The 21722-nt window shown below is 47.3% G+C and overlaps 1 protein-coding gene across 7 annotated transcripts in view; it reads left to right on the top strand.

Moving 5' to 3' along the window:
- Positions 1-19714: 19714 nt before the first annotated feature.
- The window catches only part of WNK2 (WNK lysine deficient protein kinase 2), a 93959-nt gene continuing 91951 nt past the window's right edge, over positions 19715-21722 (top strand). For all 7 annotated transcript variants that reach the window (XM_053989212.1, XM_053989215.1, XM_053989210.1 and 4 more), the window contains exon 1: positions 19715-20539. In XM_053989212.1, the coding sequence (XP_053845187.1) occupies positions 19832-20539 (708 nt within the window). In that variant the 5' untranslated portion in view covers positions 19715-19831. The remainder of the gene's footprint in view (positions 20540-21722) is intronic.

Raw genomic sequence — 21722 nt, 5'->3', positions numbered from 1 at the left:
ACAGTGGTAGGTGTCCCTGCCATGGCAGGGGTGGCACTGGATGGGCTCTAAGGTGCCTTCCCACCCAAACCAGTCTGTGATTCTGTGACATCCACCGTTCAGTTGCTGAGGACCAGCTGCACCTCAGTGTGAGGAAGGTCCTGCTCCCTCTGAGGCTGTGTAATTTCTGTTTGATCCCTAAACATGCCTTTCTGCTGGCATTCCCTGCTCCCAGGGGAGGAGCAGTACACACTACTGGTATTTCTAGTATTTTTTCAGATTGCCAGACAGACAGTTGTCTCTTTGCACTTTAAAATTCTGGCATTTGGGCCCAATTCCTCCAAGAAATAGTCAGGGATGCAATTTTTTTTCCCTCTCAACTTTCAAAAATTCCCCAGCATCCCATCTCCCTACCTGTGCCCTCCCTCCCCTGTCATTTCTCTCAGCACTTGGAGAGCCCTGATCATGAGAGGGGAATCCTGGATAGAGAGGGCAGTGGTCTGGTCAGGATCTGCTCCTGGGAAGAAGAACCTTTTGTCACAGACCTGAGTCTCCACACCCACACTCCAAAGGATTTCCCTCAAGACTTAGTGGCCTGGCATAACCTTTTGGATTATGATTCCCTTTCAAAGGAGTTACAGGATAACCCTTTCCCCTGCCGCTGTGCCCACCCTGAAGCTCCCTGGCTTCACCTGCCCGGCCGAGGCACGGTCAGCAGCGGGGGACACTCCCGTGTCTCGAGGAGATTCAGGGAGCGGCTAAGACAGAGCACTTCGCTGTTTGTTCTTGTAAGGAGGAGAGGCGGCATCCGAGGAGGAAATGAGGGAGTCGACTCAAGGCTGGAGGAAAAGCCTCAGGTTTAATGCAAGCTCCGAGGAGCTCTGAATGCCATTGTCCTGACGGCCAAAAAGTGCCCTGGAGGCCTTTGCAGTCATCTTAAATACTGGGGCAGTAACAAGGGGGAAGGGACGCCCACCACCCAATGGGGGGATTCGGGGAAGTGGAAGGCAGAGGGACAGACAGACACACAAACCAATGGGGGAAGCTCAAGGGAGGGACCCCTGGCCCTCGTCCACTCACTCGATGCCCAAGGTGGAAGATTCTGGGAGAGCAGGATGGGGAGCCAAGTGATGGACAGGGTGCCAGGGAGGGGACAAGGGAATGACTGAGCATTTTCAGGGAGATTGGCATTGAGGGAAAGGTGGGAAAGCTCAGGGTGGAACCACCGGGAGAAAATGAGGCGTGAAGGGGCAAACCATTACAGAACTGTTACAGAAATATAAAAACACAATACAACATTCCCCCTTCCTTCTTCCTTTTCTTCTTCCATTCCTTCTTCCTTTCCTTTACTTTCCTCTTCCCTTCTTCTTCTCCAGTCATATAAAAAATCCAGTTTGCTAAGCCATTTCCCATGTTTATTTCTCTTGTGGGATGCAGTTCCTGATGTGGAAGGTGCTCCTGCTCCCTGCTCTTGCTCTGTGTTCATGCACAATGCTGGAGAATGTGGTGCTGCAGGTGCATAGGTGCTGGTGCTGGTCCGGGACCATCCTTCAGCTGTCCACACAGATAAAAGGGCTGCCTAGCTTGGAGCATGTGCAATCTAAGTAATGTGAGAGCCAGAAATGCTCAGGAGACTGATATTCAGTGAGGGAAAAGGAGATGCTCCCTCAGAACGCTGAAGAAAAGCAGCAGATACACATCACTAGACAAGTGGGTAGATATTTTCATATGTAAGAGCAAAGTGGGAGACAGTGAGAAGATGAACCTAGGAAGAGGAGACTGCCGTTCTGTAATACTGTGGGTTGTGAAGGCAGGAATTGCAGCAGAGCATAGCGACTGCCTCAGATGGAGTGATGGAGACAACACTGAAAGCATCACTGCTTCTGGAATATGTTCTGGGCTCAGAACACAAGTTGCTAGGAAACTCCTATATTAAAAGGCATTCATCTTTAAACCCTGGGAGCATAGTAATAGCTTCTCCTCTGTGCTAGGGAAGCTCTTTTAATGTCAGTCTTGACATTACTGAGACAAGTAATATGTGGGAGAGAGAAAAATACCTTGAATTATCTTGAGCAAAGATTAAAATCTAACATTATTTTTAGATAGCTTGCAGAGCTTAGCTGAGGTTTAGTCATTCTGGTCTGACTAGCGAGACACTGATGAAGCACAGAATCATACAGCTGTAGAATACCCCGAGCTGGAAGGGACCCACAAGGATCATCCAGTCCTGCATTTTGTTCACTCTTTCTTCTTTGTTTGGGGCTGTTTTGTTGAGGGTTTTTTTCTCTCATGTTTTCCTTCCTTTCCTCCCTGGCTGGTGGTACTGCCATACAGTCCCAGATGGATGAATGCATTGGGTCCCTCCCATTCCATCGCGTCGAGTGTGTGTGCGTTGGGACCCACCTCGTTCTCCTCCTCGGTCACTCCCCCTGATGGGCCCCTCGGTCGCGTTCTGCCCTCCAAACAGGCCACACCTCCCACGCCACCGAAACTGGAAGTGGACATGGCTGGAAGAAGGCCATCTTGGCCTTCAAGGGTCCAAACCACTGGACCCTTCCGTCAATTAAGAGGCTTCGTGCTGTGGCTTGTCCTTCCTCATCCTCTGAGGACAGCGACACCTCTGGCCACAATATCCAGCCGGGAGGAAGCTGGGCACGGATCAGGAAGGAGGCAGTGAGAGAGGGAATTTAGAACTTGCTCAAGACCTTGATTGGTTCGTGGCACCAGTGATTTTGCAAGGGCGGAGGGGGGGGTGGGAATCCTAGATGGCAACAAATTCCCTATGCAGAGGTGAAAGAATTAAGGAAAGCAGCCAAAGATTACGGGAGAAATTCACCATACTCCAAAAGCATACTCAAATTGACTTTCTTGGGACATACACTAGTGCCTCATGACATCAGATATATAATGACAGCTTTGCTGTCACCAACTGAATTCATATTGGGGGAGGCACAATGGAAAAAACTACTTAAACCATTGATAACCAAACATGGAGTGGGTGATGGAGACCCCAAGAATGCAATGGGCACCTTGTCGGGGGAGGGCAAATTTGATAAACCAGAGGACCAGGCTCAGTTACCAGTTTCAAGTTATATCAAGGATGCTGCCCACACTGCTTTGCTAAAAATACCCAGTGGTAGTACCCCCCTCTAAAATTTCTTTACCATTCAACAAGGGGTTGATGAGTCTTTTATCAAGTTTATTGATCGGTTGTGAGAAGCCATTGAAAAACAAATAGACAACTCAGAGGTCCGAGAAGAACTATTGAGAAAGATGGCTGCCACAAACGTGAACTCGGAGTGTAAAAAAGTGTTAAGAGCCCTCCCACAGGATCCCGAGCCAACAATCCAACAGATGGTAGAGAACTGTGCAAAGGTAACCTCTTTAGAACATACAGTTGCATTGGCAGTCAGCAAAGGGGTGGGGGAGGCAATGACAACCTACACCAACATTAAATGCTTCAATTGCGAACAGATGGGACATATCCAAGCACATTGCCCTCACCCTGTTTTTAAGTCTCCTCGAAGCTTTCACCCACCACACAGGCTGGGAAATGGATGGCAGAGTGTGACATGATCCTGTGCAACGACAGCAAGTGGCAGGTCGTATCGCCCCGGTCTCCCCACCATCCAGGAGACCCAGCTCCCAGACAGCATATTTCTGCGGAGAGGAGGCGCTCAGAGGGACTCCGATTCTTTAGGCGAACAAACCAATTAAATCAACAAACAAGGTGTGTCCTCCACAGCTCTCTGCACCTCATGCTGGATGATGAAAGTTTGGTAAGAGTGCCTGTGGGGTTTATTGGTCCCATCCAAGGCGACAGACCTATCCAAGTGTTGTTAATAGGAGACAATGTGCACACACCGGACAATATTACTGTCATCCCAGAAGTGGTTTCAGTCGACCCCGGCCACAGTTCACTTTGACTAAGGGTGGACCATTTGCACAAATGTACATACTGAGTGGACAAGACTATTTAGATGCTGCTAATTATGATGTCTATCTCTCCCATGTTCTCAGCAGGTAGAAACCGATGGTTTCTATCACCATGTCACACCAGGGAAAGACTGTTTCCTTCTCTGCCATGGCTGACACAGGGGCTGATGTTACCTTTGTCCCATGATCCAAGTGGCCACTTGACTGGGAGTTGGTGTCCCCTTGTGGCACTGTCTCTGGGATTGGAGGAGCTGTCACCTCTCTGAGAAGCAAGCACGTTGTTCATGTGGAAGGACCAGAGGGACAAGTTGCCACAGTAAGACCTTTCGTAACAACAAGAAACAACACTCTACTAGGCAGGGATGTTTTGTCACAGTGGGGGGCAAGGCTAGAGATCCTGCAACCATCCTGGGATTTCTAGTAGGGGCCACTGTAAAGCACGCCACTCCACCACTGGTTTGGAAAACCGAGGATCCGGTTTGGGTGGATCAGTGGCCCCTTCCAAAAGACAAACTAGAGGCGCTCCACACCCTAGTAGAGGAACAACTATCAAAAGGGCGCAATTGTGCCATCTACTATCCCTTGGAATACCCCTGTCTTTGTCATTAAAAAACCGGGCAAAGACAGGTGGAGACTGGTCCAGGACATTCATAAGGTAAATGACGTCCTGGAGGATATGGACCCCCTACAACCAGGCCTCCCTTCACCTTCCATGCTTCCCAGGGACTGGCAGCTCGCGGTCCTTGATATCAAAGACTGTGTTGTAGTGTACAGCTACACAAACGGAGCAAAAAGGCTTTGTGAATTTAAAATGGGAGTTTCTGTTTCCTAAACCTAAAGCTGGAGTTTCTATTCTGTATTTTTATGTGTATTTACCCTTCCCCCTGAAGCTATTCCCATTGGATTTTACCTATAATGTATGCATAGTGGGCATTGTTCTATTGGTTTCACCTTATCTCTTATTTTCCCCTATATAACCTGTAACTCAACCCCTGACCATTGTCACTTGTACGTGCGGCGTTCGAGCCAATACAACCTACTTCGGACTGCACAACAAGTGTCCAATCTCTTGAGTCTCTTTATCCCGGTCTTGAGCGCGCTCTCTAAACAGCTCTGTCTGTATCAAACAAACCCACAAAGGTGTTTGTTTCTTCTCTCCGGCTGCTCCCAGAAGCACCTGGCCAGCGCCCCGGGAAAAAGGAGCCAGGCAAAAACAAGGAAGTCGGAGAGAAAGGAAGCAACAAGACTGCTTATTCAACATCCCACTCCATCCCAGAGACGCTCCCAAGTTCGCTTTTTCCATGCCAACCATCAACCATCAAGCCCCCTTCAAAATATATAATTGGGTAACATTACCACAGGAAATGAAAAATTCCTGTTTTGTGTCAAATGTTTGTGGCCACGATTCTATTGCCAATAAAGAAGGTCTTCCCTGATGCTATTATTCTGCATTACATGGACAATATCCTAATTTACTCCCAAGACAAGACTTACCTCAATTCGGTGCTCAAAAAAGTGTTACAGCAATTGAGGATGCAGGTTTTGATATTGCTCCTAAAAAAATCCAATATTGCTGCCCGTGGAAATACCTCGGATTGTTAATCAACAAACGGACCATCATTCCCCAAGGTATTTCCATCAAGGACAACCCACGAACACTGAGAGACTTGCAGCAGCTGTGTGGCTCCATCACTTGGATCCAACCATTGCTTGGCCTCACCACAGAAGAATTGTCACCTTTGTTCAACCTACTGAAAGGAAGCAATGACCTGAGCTCTCAATGTGTTTTAACTCCAGAGGCCCTCGACGCGTTGCAAAAGGTAGTGCATGCTATCTCATCTCGAAAAGCACACTGCATCGACCGCTCCCTGACCTTCCAGCTTGCAATCCTCAGTAAGTCCCACCATTTCCATGGACTGCTTTTTCAGTGGGACTTATCCTCTACAGATCGATTGTTAATTGTAGAATGGGTGTTCCTGCCACACCAACCGAAAAAACCATTACAACCCCACAAGATTTGATAGCTCAACTGATCATTAAAATCAGAAACCACCTCCGAACCCCTGCAGCGTGTAACCCAGCATGCATTTACTTGCCGTTTAGATTACACAAGGTATAATCATTATTGCAAACAAATGAACACCTTCAAATTGCTTTAGACAGCTATCCTGGACAAATGTCTATCCATTATCCAAAACATATATTGCTAAAAGAAATGTTCCATTTGATCCCAAATTCTTTGAAGAGTTAAAGTCCCTCTCAAAACTCTAACAGTTTTCACAGATGCTTCCGGAAAATCGCATAAATCAGTCATCACTTGGAAGGATCCGAATACTCAGAAGTGGGAGTCTGATGTCCAGATTGTTGAAGGATCCCCTCAAATTGCTGAATTGGCAGCAGTCATTAGAACCTTTAAAAAATTCCAACGACCTTTTAATCTGGTCACTGATTTGGCTTATGTAGCCGGGATAGCTGAAAGGGCAGAACATTCTACGCTAAAAGAAGTATCCAACCACAGACTGTTCCATTTGCTCTTGGAGTTAATATGGCTTATCGCCCACCAAGAGCAACTATTTCATATAATGCATGTCAGGTCACACACAGACCTTCCTGGTCCCATAGCAGAGGGCAATCGGAAAGCAGACTTGCTAGCAATGGCAGTCAACACCACCCACACTACCCACAAGCTACCAGACATATTTAATCAGGCAAAACTCAGTCATCAATTTTACCACCAAAATGTGCCCACCTTAGTTCAAATGTTTAAGATTATCAACCAACAGGCAAGGGCCATTGTAACCACGTGCCCCAATTGCCAGTCATTTGCTTTACCATCCATGGCGACTGGAACCAACTCTTGGGGCTTTAGCAGTTTAGAATTATGGCAAATTGACATGACTCATTTTATACCCTTTGTACGATTGAAATATATTCATGTATCTGTTGACACCTTTTCAGGTGCAATCTTTGCTTCAGCTTACTCAGGAGAAAAAACAAAATATGTAATAAAACATTTTTATTTGGCATTCACGACACTTGGAGTCCCTCAAACAATCAAGACTGATAATGGCCCTGCATACATTTCCAAACCACTCAGAGAGTTTTTCCAGCAATGGGGGATCCGCCATAACACAGGCATTCCCTACAATCCCACCAGGCATTCTATTGTCGAAAGGGCACACTGTGAGATAAAAAGGGTTCTTGAACAGCAACAAATTAACAATATAACCCAGTCACCTATAGAAAGGTTGTGCAAAGCTTTATATGTCATTAACTTTATGAATAATTCCTTTAGAGAACCCAACCCTCCAATTATAAGACATTTTTCTAACAATACCCAAGCATGCCTTTGAGAAAAACCCCCGGTTCCTATAAAGGACCCTGAAATGAAACAAATTTAGGGACCCTTTCCTCTTATCACATGGGGGAGAGGCTATGCTTGTGTTTCTACAGGTCCAGGGCTAAAGCGGATCCTCGGAAAAAATATAAAACCCTACCTAGAACCTGACTCCGAATGGAACCCCGGACAAGCACATCATACATCAGACCAAGAAGCGCAAGCACAAGAAGAAGCAGTTGCATGGTGTCACCAGAGAAAGAAAGACAGATACCCTGATATCATTGCTCATGTCCTAATTACGCGCAGATATTTTTACTAGTTCCTTCTTCTCCTACTTACAACAACCTCCACCTTCATACACACACACACCCTTTCCCTTGACCTACCCTTCGATACCCACACCCTATGCCCTCCTCCCCTTACCTACAATTATTAACACAAGGAGAATAGGGGAAGAGAAAAGACAAGCAGGAGAAAAGGGGTATAGGAAAGACTTGGAAAGTAAGGAAAGGGAAAAACATAGTTTATAACTGTTACTTTTGCCACATGCTAAAACATATACTGTAACAACCCTAGTTTGATGCCCAGTACCCAAAGGAATACCATGGCATTTTCTAACAAGATAATGCTGCTGCATGGATTGTACAGCAACCTAAACAAAACATCTGGGTGACTCTCGCCAAGACCCTGAAACAAGACAACTTCTGCATGGCCATGGGCAGCGTAGACAACCCACTATCTACATGCCTGGTGGGAATTCCTCTGACAGCAAGAGACTACCCCTACATAGGTAAGAAGCCCAACACTGTGGACACTTGGGATGAGTGGACGAAGATCCTTCCACATGCACCACAGGAGCCCCAGGAATTGAACTTATTGGGGTCTGCAAAAGCAACATTTTGTATCCATTTCTTTTATAAACAATCTAGCCAGCCTTGGTCAGCTACCACACAGGGCCAATCTATTATTAGGAAGAATGTAACACCTAATAAGAAAGAATATAATCCGGCCGATTGGTGCAATTATACCAATCACATCCTATCTGAGTCCTCTCCATACCCCAAAGGGCTCCTGAGGGGTGTGTTTCTTATCTGTGGAGACAGAGTATGGGTGGGAATTCCCTCACGTCTTCAAGGGGGTCCCTGCAGCCTTGGCCAGCTTACCACACTCACCCCAAATGTTAACATTAATTCAGGATTGGAAGCAGAAGGATAAATTGGCCCGTACAAAAAGATCATATGCTGAATTCAATTCAAATTGCAATGACCAAATTTATAATTGGGGAAAAACAAAGAGGGTTGTGGTCTCCATTGTTTTATCATGGGTGGCTGCCACTAAGGCCCTCTGTGAGCTTTCTCACCTGGGGTGCTGGCTCAGTAAGCAGGCCAACGCCACATCCACCGTGCTCAGTGATCTTCTAGTGGACGAAGTAACCACCAGGCATGCCACCTTACAAAATAGAGCAGCAACTGACTTCCTGTTACTTGCCCATGGCCATGGGTGTGAGGACTTTGAAGGACTTTGTTGTTTCAACTTAACATCACACAGTACATCTATACAAGCCAACATTAAAAAGATACAAGATCAAATAAAGAACATCAAGGCAGAGATGAAGACCTCTGATTGGCCTCATAGCCTGTTTGGACAATGGGGTGTTCTGGGCTGGGTGGCCCCAGTTATTAGAGGACTGTTATGGATTTTGGTTGCTATTGCAATTTTAGCATTAGCGGCTTCATGTTTTATGAGATTTGTTAAAAATACTGTGGGAAAGGCTTTCATAGTAAATAAAGAGGGGGGAGATGTAGTATCTCATATAGAAGAAAGAGGAGCAGGAATGCCTAGGGAGGATACAACAGTTTAGGTTAGAGTGACAGCTAGGGTTTTTTTCCCATGGTTCTTTGTTCTTGATGTTAATAACTGTTGTGACATCACTTCTAGTCCCTTCCCCAGTTCCAGAATGTTCACTGCTTCATATTTTCCCATTGGTCCTTATTATATGTTACTCCCCCTCTGTCTAGCCATTGGTTACTGTTCCTTTAGCCTGCCTTTGTGCCTGCCCTTATCCCTCCTCCCACTGGCCCTCGAGGTGTTTCACCCCACCTACCCCTGGTCAGTTCAATACCTTGGACCCTCCCCTGTTGGAAGCTCTGAGTTCTGGGCTCTGAGCCCTGCTTCTCGCTGTCCCTTCAGCCCTTCTGTTAATAAACAATGCTTGGAAGCCTACACCGAGAGCCTCTCCTGTCTTCTCTGCTCAGCCTGCTATATACCATCTGCCTATGTGAGCGTCTGCTGCTTGTTTGGGCTATCCGCCTTGGTCAAGGGAGACGCTCTTGGAAGGCGGCCACCCTGGCCACATCTGCCATGTGGCCACACCAAACCACTACTGATAAGAGTACTGTGAGTAGTTGTAGTGGAGTTTTATTATTACTCTCAGTATGGGACCTGTCCCAGGGTGTTGGCACCCTCCCATAGTACGTTCAGCCTCTATCTTTGCTCTGAGGGAGCACTGCAATTCTGAAGTATTCACTGAGAGGGAGAACACCCTGCTAGGGTTGACATTCAACATGTTAAGTGATTCTAAAAGTAACATCCTTGGAGTTCTGTGAAATTAAGATTGTTAGGTGGTTTTTTTTCTGGATGAAAATGATGGCCTTTATCACACCAGCTGATAGAGCTGGAAAAAGAAGACATGTTTTTGAACTCAACCCAATTCTAACTTAAGACTTGTGTAATGACACCAGAGTGGAATTGGCAACCAGCAGTTTTGCATGACAAACATTTACTACATGTTTTTCAAAATTATCTGTAACATGCAGGTGTTCTTAATATGTGTTTTTGAAGTGAGAAGATCACTGAAATATTTGGCAGTAGAGCAAAGTAGACAAATATGCACTCTATTAACAAGGAACTTGTTATTTCTGTTCATATTTATTAGTAATATTTATCTAATGGTATACATTTACAAGGACATGATGTGCCTATAGCTCAAAATACAGACTCACATGGAGTTGGACTTCATGTCCTTATGGCACCCTTTTAGCTCAGGATATTCCATGATTCCATGGTAACCCGTGGGATGGATGATTAGACCTGTACTGCACGATCACAAGTTGAATAGTGGATAATAATTATATTGCAGAGAATCTCTCCCTCAATGCTCTGCTCACCTGCCACATACAAGTTAGAGAACATATATAGCTGCAGATTGAATTATGGCAGCATAAAGAGAGATCAGTTCCTCTGAAAACATTCTAATGCTTCAACATTATGGCAAAACCTTCGCTATTATGCCACTTGGTGGAGCTTAGTGATTTTGGCTCTCACATACATAATTTTGTAAACTTTCTCTTCAATTACACAACCAGTTATCAGTGTGTCTTGAAAATGGGCCAAATCCCTGCCCAGAAAGTAAACCATAAATTCTAATGAGCAAGGTGCTGGTGTGTAGCTGCTAATGACTTTGCTAATCATCTCTTCTTCTCAAAAGCAACAAAATATATAGTGTGCTAATTTCGAGGAAAAAGTTAAAATATGGGCTTAGGACCTTAGAAAGTATGATATATAGGATGAAAGATGGGTAGAATTATGTCACGTTTGGTTGATTTTTCAGATTAAAAATAATGTTTTAATTTCCCTTGCAGATTTTTGGGATGTATCTATGTGGGAAACCTCACATTCTTTTGAATTCATGTTTTTACTCAACAAGCACATGCACAGTGAGCAGACCCACAATTAAACTAGGAAATTATTATATCATGTGCTGATCCTGCCTTCATTTAAATCAATGGCCAGTCAATGCAATTAAACCAGAACTGGGACCTTGGCTCAGACATAGTGCTTGTGTTTAGAGCCTACCTGGAAATTCAGGACAGTACGCCAATTTCATCTAAACTATCTGTTGCTAAGTATAAATTAGTTGCTCTGCAGATCTTATGGAGTTTATTTTTGTATTTTTGTCCAGCACTTATTCTAAATTATCAAACAAACACTACTGTCCGATGAATGATATCTGATGTTTTGAAAATACTGAATTTTAACATCTGAACTTCAACTCCAGACCTTGGTATTTGGTACCCAAAATGAGATATGTTGCTTTTATTTTTGGAGGTATGTTTTAACTGAGAGGTCTCAAAGGCTCTTCCTAAACCCTCCTCATGCAGGATGCCAACTGTTTTGGCAGAGTTCCAAAATCAAGGGTTCATGTGCAGCCTTTTGCTGTTGTCAGGGAAAAGAAGGAAAAGAACAAAGGACATACTCCTGGAATCTATTGTCTGTAGTCTGAAGTGGGATCTTCAATGGATTTTCTGGCTTCCTTTTGGGAAGTGGAAACAGTAATTGCAGCTTCTTTATACCATGGTATGTCTCAATTTTTTCTTTGTTGTGTTGGACTGACAGATGAGAAGGAAATTTTGACATAGCAATGTGCCATACACTTTCATCAAATACTGAAAACTGGTAATATATCAATGTTCTTCTGGAGTATTATTCTACAAGGTATAAGAGTAAGAGTGAAATTCTATTAGGACCTCTAAAAACAATTCAGAGGTGGCTGTGACTCTGCAACACACACACTGGTGGCTCTCCACTAATTCTTTTTACAAGAAAAAAAGACACACATGTAATTCTGCCCAAAAGGGTGATGCAGCTTAAATTGAGGTAGCCTGGAGAAAATGAGACTCATGGGGAGGCCTTTTTACTCTCAGCACCTCCCTGACAGGAGGGTGTAGACAGATGGGGGTTTCTTTTCTCCCAACTAACAAGTGACAGGACAAGAGGAAACAGCCTCAAGTTGCCCTGGGGGAGGTTTAGATTGGGTAATAGGGAAAATTTCTTCACTGAAAGAGTTGTCCAGCTCTGGCACAGGCTGGTCCAGGGCGATGGCAGAGTCACTATCCCTGAAGGGATTTAACAGATGTGTAGATGTGACACTTGGGTTACTGGTGAATAAGGCAGTACTGGGTTAATGGTTGGACTTGATGACCTTAGAGGGCTTTCCCAACCTCACTGAATCTATGGCTTTTTCAGATGTTTGCAGGGGATCTAGCAGAGAGAAGAGCAAGATTACACTAAGCAACTGCATACGACTGCAGGAGATGACCTAAGGCCACCTCTCCTGTGTAGCCCACACTCCATGTCTGAGCACTGAGTCCATGTATCAGCCTATTTATCCTGAATGTACTGCCTGCTTTCCAATGATTCCAGCAGAGCACACAGCACTGGCTGGCAGGCCTGGTCATGTATCTCAGATGTCGTGTATCTCAGTCACCTTGGGACTCCAAAAGGTTCCTTGTCCATGTTGTGACCCCTAAACAGGCTAGTGTCGCTGCAGGCCCCTAGCCAGGTAATAATTAACATTGACTCCATGATTGCAGAAGGCTGATCAATTGCTTTATTATGTCATCCTATACTATATTATACTATACTTATTAAGAAACTCAGTAACCCTTACAACCAGTCCGATACAGCTTTGACCTAATTGGTCAATCCATCCAAACACCATCCAGTGTCCAATTAAGAAATCACCCTTTGGTAAACAAATCTCCATGACACATTCCACATGTGCACAACAGCAGGTTCGACAAGTGGAGATAAGAATTGTTTCTCATTCTTTCCTCTGATCTTCTCACAGCCTTCCCTAGGACAATGCCTGGGAAAGTCTGTGCCTGCTCTCTGTGGCCAGAGAGCTGCTGCCACAGGCTAGGAGCTCTGTCTCTCCATGTGGTGACTCCCCTAAGGAAGCCAATGGTGTTTGCTGCTTACTTAAAAGCCCTTAAAAATGAAGTGTCAGTGTACTAAACAGGAGGCTTCTCATGAGGAGGGTGGAGGATGAAGGCTGTTTGGAGCACAGGCGTTGACTCCACAGGTCTTTCGTTGCCATCCGTGTGTGACACAGTTTCTGTATTCCTTAAGTAGTTCACCTTTGTAAATATTGTTTTAATTTCTGATTAATGCCATAGTAGAGGTACTTGTGACTTTTGGGTGTTCCTCACAGTGGTGTGTTCAGTCACCGGAACCAGTCAGGCACATGGGTGCAATCCTCACAGCACAGCACCTGTTCGAACTCATTTGTGACATGAGCCTGTCACTAAATGCACATTGCATGGAGGGAGGGTTTTGTGCTGAGGTTTTGTGCTCTCACCACTTCTTCAGTTCATGGAAAAGCCGGGATCAAAGAGCTCAGTATAATGAGCAGCGTTGCATGGAGACAAGATCAGCAGATGTTCTTATTGAAGTTAGAAGAACTTATGCCCCATCTTTTATGTTAGGAGAAATAATGGCACTGTCATTATGTCTTAAATTTGCCTATTTTACAACAAAATGTGTTCAATGGGCTCTTTGATAAAATATAGCTTCATGCTAAAAATAAAAAGTACTCACTTGCTCAACTTAAATATTTAACACTTTGGAAAGTCCTAACCATGTTATTAAGTGCCACATTCAACTCCTTGATTTGGTCTGTTTTGCTCTCTTCCTTGTTTTGATCTAATTCTTACATTGCTCTTTCCATCTATTTTATTTTCATTATAAAGGTACCTGAGGGATCATAGTGGGAAATGGCACAAGAGGTGAAAGAGGTTTTCAAAAAACCCAATCTGCTCTTTGAACTCTTGCAATCCCTGTGGCCACACAGGAGCATTTGGAAATTAATTGGGTCATTCATTTGGGTTTATAGCAGGCTGAAAGCCATTGTTTTCTGGCAAAGAAAAGCAGATAAATAATTAAGTACAAACTTTGGAATTATACAGTAATTTTAAAACAACTATTCATCATTGGTCAGATTTGGTGTGGGAAAGATGACAGGCTGCCTGTCTGAATAATAAACCTCACCTTCATAGAGTGGTGTGGAGAGATAATGCTCTATATTAAACATAGAACTGTAAAATAACTGTGTTTTTTGCTGACTAAGCTGACCTTCAGGGAGGCCTGAACACAATTCCCTGGGCACAGCTGGCTCCTGGGCTGGGAAGCAGCAATCACACCCCATAAATCCATACAGCAATGAAGATACTGCTCATTAACTTCTGTGCAGCACCATAAAGCTTGTTTATTTAAGGAATCTGAGAGGTAATGTGGTGGCATATGCCTATTAAAATCTGTAGGAATTAAAAACATGGAACATTTTTTTCCGTCTAAGCTTGTCATGCATGTTAGAATGATATGTTGTACCAGTGTCACACTGCAGGGCAAAGAAAGATAAATGGAGCCCAGCCCCTCCTGAGGAGGGTGGCACACACCTTCCCACCGCTCGCTCTCTGCCCTTGCCTGGCTCCCTGACCTGCAAGGTGAGTTTGCCAAGAGCATCCATCATTCTGACATAAAGAGATGCTTGTTTACATTTACATCTTTGTGATTAGTTTGTGTTGTCTCAATGACTGAGTATCATAGAATCAGAGTCATTAAGCCTGGAAAAGACCTTTAACATCAAGTCCAACAATTAACTTGAGACCAGCTGAAGACGTTCTTTACTATAAAGGTGGGGAGGCCCTGGCACAGGTTTCCCAGAGAAGCTGTCTCTGCTCATGGATCCCTGGCAGTGTCCAAGGCCAGGCTGGATGGGGCTTGGAGCAGCCTGGGACATTGGGAGGTGTCCCTGCCCATGGCAGGGGGTGGAATGAGATGAGCTTGAATCCTTCTAGGATTCTAGGATTCTGTGATTCTTGGACCACTGTATCTATAGTCTCTATAAACAAATTATTAGAACAGAATATAGATGACCTAATGGAGAATATATTGTGAAACTGGGTTTTTAAATTATCATTATTGTTCTTTCAAAGAAAAAACAGTTACTACATAACACTACATTAGGGCCCATAGCACATGTACAGGTAAAAGAACATACCTTGGGTGCAACTGAAAGTAGCTCTCAATAGGTATTTGACCTGATTTCAATCTGGTCATAAATTATATAAAAAACTGAGTTAATAGAAAACTGGAGACCAGTACAGAGGTTTCCATGGTCTCCTGTAAGCATTTATTTTAAACAAATAAAAAAATTCTCAGTATCTGAAAACCTGAAAGTCAAGCTGGTCAAACTGGACTAAACTTCCTCACTCAAAACTAACAAACACAGAAGGAAAATAAAGGCTGTTATTAAGTGAAAACGGTTCTTTTTCTCCCTTTTAAAACTAACACTAGCTATTAACTGGGACAAGCTGTCCTGCTCTGTATCAGTGAGTGACTGACTGTTCCTGCCAGAAGTGAGGCGAGTCAAAGACAGGCCTGTGGTAATCTGCTTGTCAAGTGGAAATGCCCATCTGTGCTCTGGGGTGATGTGTGTCTCACTCAGCACCGTGCATGGAGAGAGAACTTCACCCAGGGGATGAGCATCTTGGCTTTCATTTCTTCAAGGAGCAGTTCTCCAAGTCAAAGGCTTGATTAAGGTCACAGTCTGAGGTAGCACCTTCACTGCCTGTTAGTTGAAACGTGCTATAATTTCCAATGCCATCTGCATATCAGTCAGCTCTCGAGGGTGAAGCTGCTTTTAGTTTGTTCTGATGATGGCTGATGATCCAATATTCAGGAAAACTGCAACTGTTCATCTTTTTCCATGCCCTTTGATAATAAAGCACACTGATGTAGTAAGCTATGTGGGTAGAACAACCTCCTTGTGTCTGTGTGTCTGCTGGCTTGCACAGGCTGAAACAGGTGAGCAGGAAAATCAATAATAGGCTTCTGCCTTGGGAAAACTGAGGAAAGTAGAGGCAACCCCATAAAACAGCTTATCATAAGAGAAGGAGAAGATTGGGGGGGACCACAGTGGGCTACCTGGTGCTCCTGCTCAGAGTCATTCTAGAGCACAGGACTGTGTCCACAGACAACTCTGGAGTATCCCCAGTGAGGGAGACTCCACACCCTCTCTGTGCAGCCTGTTCCAGTGTGAGGTCCCCTGCCCAGGACAGACATTCTCCCTTATGGAAAGGTAGCTTGTTGGTGACTGTTCCCAGTGCTGAGGGCTTTGGGTAGATGGCAGAAACAAAGAGTGCATCAGTCTGTACTTTGGGTGTCATTCCAGTCCCCCCTACATGCCTGCTGAGCATTCCTCACCCATCAGGCATGAGCTTGGGACAGGGGGCTGGCTTGGGACTGCTTGAGCAAAGGGCATAGGAGAACGGGGCACTGGATCCCTCTGTGGCTATGTGTCCATTGTGGTCATTGACACTGGGGAAGGCTGGAATGACAGCTCCTGATGGCTGTGGAAGTGCTCTGTCTGCTGGGCAGCATCCCTCTTCTGGGATGGGCCATTGTTTCCTACCATGGAGTGCTGGATCAGACTGGGGCCAGTCTCAGAGCTGCCCATGCTGTTCCACACTGCTCTGCAGGTGTGGCACTGCCTGAGTGGGGTGCGGACCCCAGTCCCATGGTGCCCTGTGCTGTCACACCTCTGCTCAGCTCACTCACCTGGGGATGTGGAGCAGGCAGAGGGCAGCATGGAAAAGGTCAAACAGCTATCTGGGAAGAAGCATTTTCTTTCCATTTTAAATTATTAAAGATCATAATGTAACAGACTCAGAGCACTTGATAGTGGATCACAATTAAGTTTGTGACCTGCAAATTATTGCTAAGTTTTCAGCAATGGACACAGGAAGAGCCCTGGGCACCATGTGGCACTGGACAGCGCAAAAACTCAGCTGTGAGAACAGGTCTTGTTTCATCTGTGGAGCCCTGGGAAGGGGTCAGGGGACACCGGTGCAGCATGGCAGTGCTCTTGTATCCTCCTGAGGTTGGGGTAGGATGCTCTCTACACCTGAGGGTTTCTTCTGGCAAGGCCTGGCAGACAGGGAAATCCAGTTTCCTTTCCCCCCCGCATATTTTTCTTGATTGTGGGTTTTGGGGTTGGCATTTAATAAGCTCTAGAACATTCCCATTTTATCCTGTCCACCTGCAGAGTGAAATGCTGCCAGCTACATTTAGCCCTCTCATTACTCTGAATCTTATTCCTTTTCTACATGGTGGTGGGAATTTCTGTTGCTCTGAAGAGAGTTTTAGGTAAATTTATGTAATAAGTAGGAGAAGGTGTCAGAGCTCTTCACCTTCCCTTCTTTTCTCTTGGTAACTGCAGACTGCTCTCTGTGTACCAAATCTCCCTGTGCAGAGAGGTGCAGAGCGCAGCATACAGGACTAATATTTGGGAATTCGGGTTTCTATACAGCACACAAATCCGTATTTCATGCCACAATTGCAAGTCCTAGAAATATCACTGATATTTGAACACTTCAAAAAGCAAACCACTGAAAGATCAAATGCATCCATGAAGCTGAATTATTAGTGAAGTGTAATTTATAAAAATAAACCACCAGTGATTCTATTGACAATAACTATCCAGTTTCTTATTTTAAAAGGTTTTTTTAAAAAAATCGTTCCTAACTAAAAAATAATTAATTAAAAGAAGAACTAATTATGGTTGCCTGGCAGTCAACTTCCCTTCCCTCAGAAATCTCAGAGAATAATTACTTGGTAAACCTTCTCTTTTTATTTTTCTTTATTTACTTAAATTTTAATTATATATGGTATGTTTGTATGAACCTAATACTTGAGAAAGGAGCTTGGCAATAGTGGCAACCAGAGTCCTTTTGTGAATTTACAGAGCAGAAATGTCACAGCTGTTACAAGGCACAGCCTTTGGCAAAGCTGGTGTCCCATGTCTCTGACCTCACCTAAGGATGAATTACAGAAGTTTGGGCTGGAAGAAATCTTAAAGCCCATCTCATTCCTAACCCTGCCATGGGCAGGGACACCTTCCACTATCCCAGGATGCTCCAAGCCCTGTTCAAACTGGCCTTGGATATTTTCAGGGATGGGGCAGCCACAGCTTCTCTTGGAAACCTCTTCCAGGACCTCCCCACCCTCACAGCCAATAATTCCTTCCCCATATCCCATTTAACCCTGCCCCCTGGCAGTGGGAAGCCATTCCCTTCTGTCCTGGCCCTCTAGGCTGTTGCCCAAAGTCCCTCTCCAGCTCTCCTAGAGCCCTTCTTCTCCAGGTGAACACCCCCAGCTCTTCCAGCCTGTCTCCAGAGCAGATGGGCTCCAGCCCTCCAATTGTTTTTGTGGCTTCCTCTGTACCAGCTCCAACAAGTACAGGTATTCTTCTTGTGCTGAGGCCCCCAGAACTGGAGGCAGTGCTCCAGGTGGGTTCTTCGAATCACAGATGGGTGTCAAGATCAAAGTTTCCCTCTATCTAGGCTAATTTAAAGTGTTGGTCACAGGGAATTATGGGGTCAATATCCACAGAGTGATTATTGAACTGCCTGGAATAAAGAAAAAAAAAAAAACAAACAAAAAAGATAACCCAAGGTTTTGAGGCTTGTCATGTGTTGTGACCTGCCATGCAGTACATAGGTGGGCTGTGTGGTGTTTGTAGTGGCCACACCTGAGTCGGTCCCTGGTCACATTTTGCATTTGAGGAATGCTGAAAGGCACTGTGTGCAGAGAGCATCCAGTTCCCTTCAAGTCACCTTCCCTTTGCTTAAAACCGTGATAATCGGCTGCTTGCCACAGCCACCTCTTGGATCCAGAAATCAGATAGAGTTGAGGCCTGCGCCCTGCACTCATCCCACACCTGTGCGGGAGCTGAGCGCTCGGAGAGATGCTCTGGGGGAGATGTCTGGGAATGATGCACTCGGGGAACGCTTTGGAAGGGATGCTGTGGAGGGCAGGCTCTCGGTGGATGCTCTCGGCGGGATACTCTGGAGGGGATACACTCGGGAGATGACTGTAAGGAGGATGCCATGGGAAGACGCTCTCGGGGGATGGTCTCTGGGGATGCTCTCGGGCCCGTGGGGACACCTGCCAAGGGGCGGACGTTGCCGGACGCGGAGCGAGGCGGCGGCGGGGCGCGAGACCCTCCCATTGTCTGCGGCGGAGCGAGGCGGGGCGGGGGAACCGAGGACGGGGGGTGGCCGCCCACCCTCCGCAGCCTCATTGGCGGCCGCCGAGCACCGGTGCCCTAAATGGGCGCTGCCCGGGAGCGCTGCCATTGACAAAAAAAGCGGCGGCGGGTGGGGGCGCGGCAGGGCTGCCGCAGGGTGCCCGCGGGCGGGAGCGCAAGCCGCCGGGCGCGGACCGGGAGGCGCGGCAGGGCCGGCGCTGCGGCGGGGGCGGGCTGCGGCGCAGGGGCGGGCCGAGCCGAGCCGCGGAACCCCGCACCGGCAACGGCTCCCTCGGCCCCGCCGCGCACCCGGGCAGGCGCACGCTCGGCGGAGCCGCCCCTCCTCCGCCGCCCGCCTTCCCCCGCGCATGGCGCTGAGCGCGGTAGCCCCCAGCTCCGCACGTAAGTAACGGCCCCGCCGCGCCTTTGTGCGCGGGCCCTCCGCAGGTGAGGGGCTGCACCGGTCGTCTGGCGCTTTCGGCCGTGCCCCTGCCGGGGACAGGGGGGAGCCCGGTCAGAGCGGCCGCGGCCCGGCCCGGGGGCCCGGCTGGTCGGAGCCCCGGGGCCGGGGGAAGTGCCCGGGCGCCGGGCCGGGCCGTGGCGGCGCCTCAGCGCTGCGCTCTGCCCCGCGCAGGTGGTGGCGCGGGTGCGGCTCGCGGTGACTCCCCCGGGCCGGGGCGGCGGCGGGCGCTGAGCCCTCAGCCCGGATGGAAACTGGGGGTGATGCTAGAGCGGCACCTCGGCGGGGCAGCAGAGGTGGCGGCCGTGGCGGGGTTCCGGTGGCTGCCGAGCCCGGCGCTCCCCCGGCCGCGGAGACCGGCGTGAATATGGATGGGCCCGGCGGCAGGGGGAGCGGGGCAGCCGCGGACACGGACGCTGCTGCAGCGCCGGCGGCCCCCGGGGCCCCCGCCCGCCCGCCGGCCCGCGGCCCCGGGTCCAGGGACCCCAAGCTGGTCCATCAGCGGTTCCTGCGGAGGAGCGTGGTGGACTCGGACCAGGAGGAGCCTGCCTTCGACCTGCCCGAGGCGGAGCACCAGCGGAGAATCATCCTGCTCCCCAAAACCAGGAGGATAATCGCGGAGCGGGCGAAGACGGGTCAGGACGCGGCGGGCCGGGAGGCCGAGTGCTCCGGGGAGCCGCGGGCATCGCCGGCCGCGGGCAGCGCCGCGGGTGCCGAGGAGCAGAAGGAGCCAGGCAAGGATGCGGAGCGGAGAGAGGCGCAGGATGCTGCCAAGGACCAGGGCAAGGCTAAGAAAGAGGAGCCTGAGGAGGAGGCTGATATGAAAGCTGTTGCCACCTCGCCGGACGGCAGGTTCCTGAAGTTTGATATTGAACTCGGGCGAGGATCCTTCAAAACGGTCTACAAGGGTCTGGACACGGAGACGTGGGTGGAAGTCGCGTGGTGTGAACTGCAGGTAAGCCCAGCTGATCCTTCTGTACTTTTTTTTTTCTGCCTCATGAGCCGGGAACTAAAGGCACTGTGCTGGTGTCATTCAGAGCAGCTCAGCCCTGAGCAGCCTTTATGGTCACCATCGCGGTAGAATCCAGTGTCTAACTATAGCGCAATATCCCCATTGGCTCCGGATCCACCACCTTATGTACACTCCTCCCACGCTTAACCCCCTCGGTCCGGCGCCGCAGCCGCCGCGGGGGTTGCACAGGACCCGCCTGGTACAGAGAAGGTCACGCGTGGCTCCCGCGGCGTGGGAAAGGGCGGAGCGGGGATGCTCGGCTCGGCCCCAGCCCCTTCTCGGGGCAGCAGCTGCTGGTTAAAATGACGCCGTCAGTGATTTGAGTGCGTTTGCAGGAGGAAAATCTCCTTTTGTGTTATGGCTTCATAAAGGCTGAGGAGCTGCTCCCCCCGACCTTCCCTCTCCCTTGCCATGAAATTGTCACTGTCCTGGTGAATATGCCTGCCACATCAAACCTCCTAATATGCCCTGGTGCTTGCCCTTTTTTAGGCACCGTTTAGCAGTATTTTGGTTAGGTCAAAGACTTATCTGTCCAAATACCTTTTAAAAGGCGGATTTTTACATTAAAGTTCTAGATCTTCAGAATGAAGTAGTATCATTCAGTAATATCTAAAGGGAACGAAGGTTTAGATGCTGTCTTTTGCTGTTACCCTGTTCTTGGTGGGTTTTGTAGCTTTTGGTAAAAGTCACAGTAGTACATGCCTTTTTTTTTTTTTTTTTTTTTTTTTTTTTGCTTATAGTGAAGCTTATAGTGCCTGTTACCTCACTTTTGTTGGCATCCATTGGAATGAGACCTAGCTAAGAGAAAAAGCTAACACAGAATTAATATTGTTTTATTTTCAGTCTGAGTTACTCTGCAACTTAGGCGAAAGGAGATTTAACTCTTCATTATAATTTGGGATCTTTGCACTTCCATTGGGTAGCTGAGCTTTATGGCCTACAAGAGTGTTTGAAACTTACAATAACGTACTATTGGAGGGCTGAGCTCCTGGTCGGGTGTTTGTATTTTAACGTTGGCCCAATCTGTTTGTAAATTACTCCTGGCTGCCTGGGATAGCTAGGGATGGATGTACAGCCACATCTTTATTCTCTGATGATTTCATTACACAACATACTCATAGTTCAC

Source organism: Vidua macroura, chromosome 13 (genome assembly GCF_024509145.1).
Source record: "Vidua macroura isolate BioBank_ID:100142 chromosome 13, ASM2450914v1, whole genome shotgun sequence".
Taxonomy (NCBI): Eukaryota; Metazoa; Chordata; class Aves; order Passeriformes; family Viduidae; genus Vidua; species Vidua macroura.
Note: the sequence above shows the minus strand (reverse complement) of the source record. Positions and strands in the feature narration are given on the sequence as shown.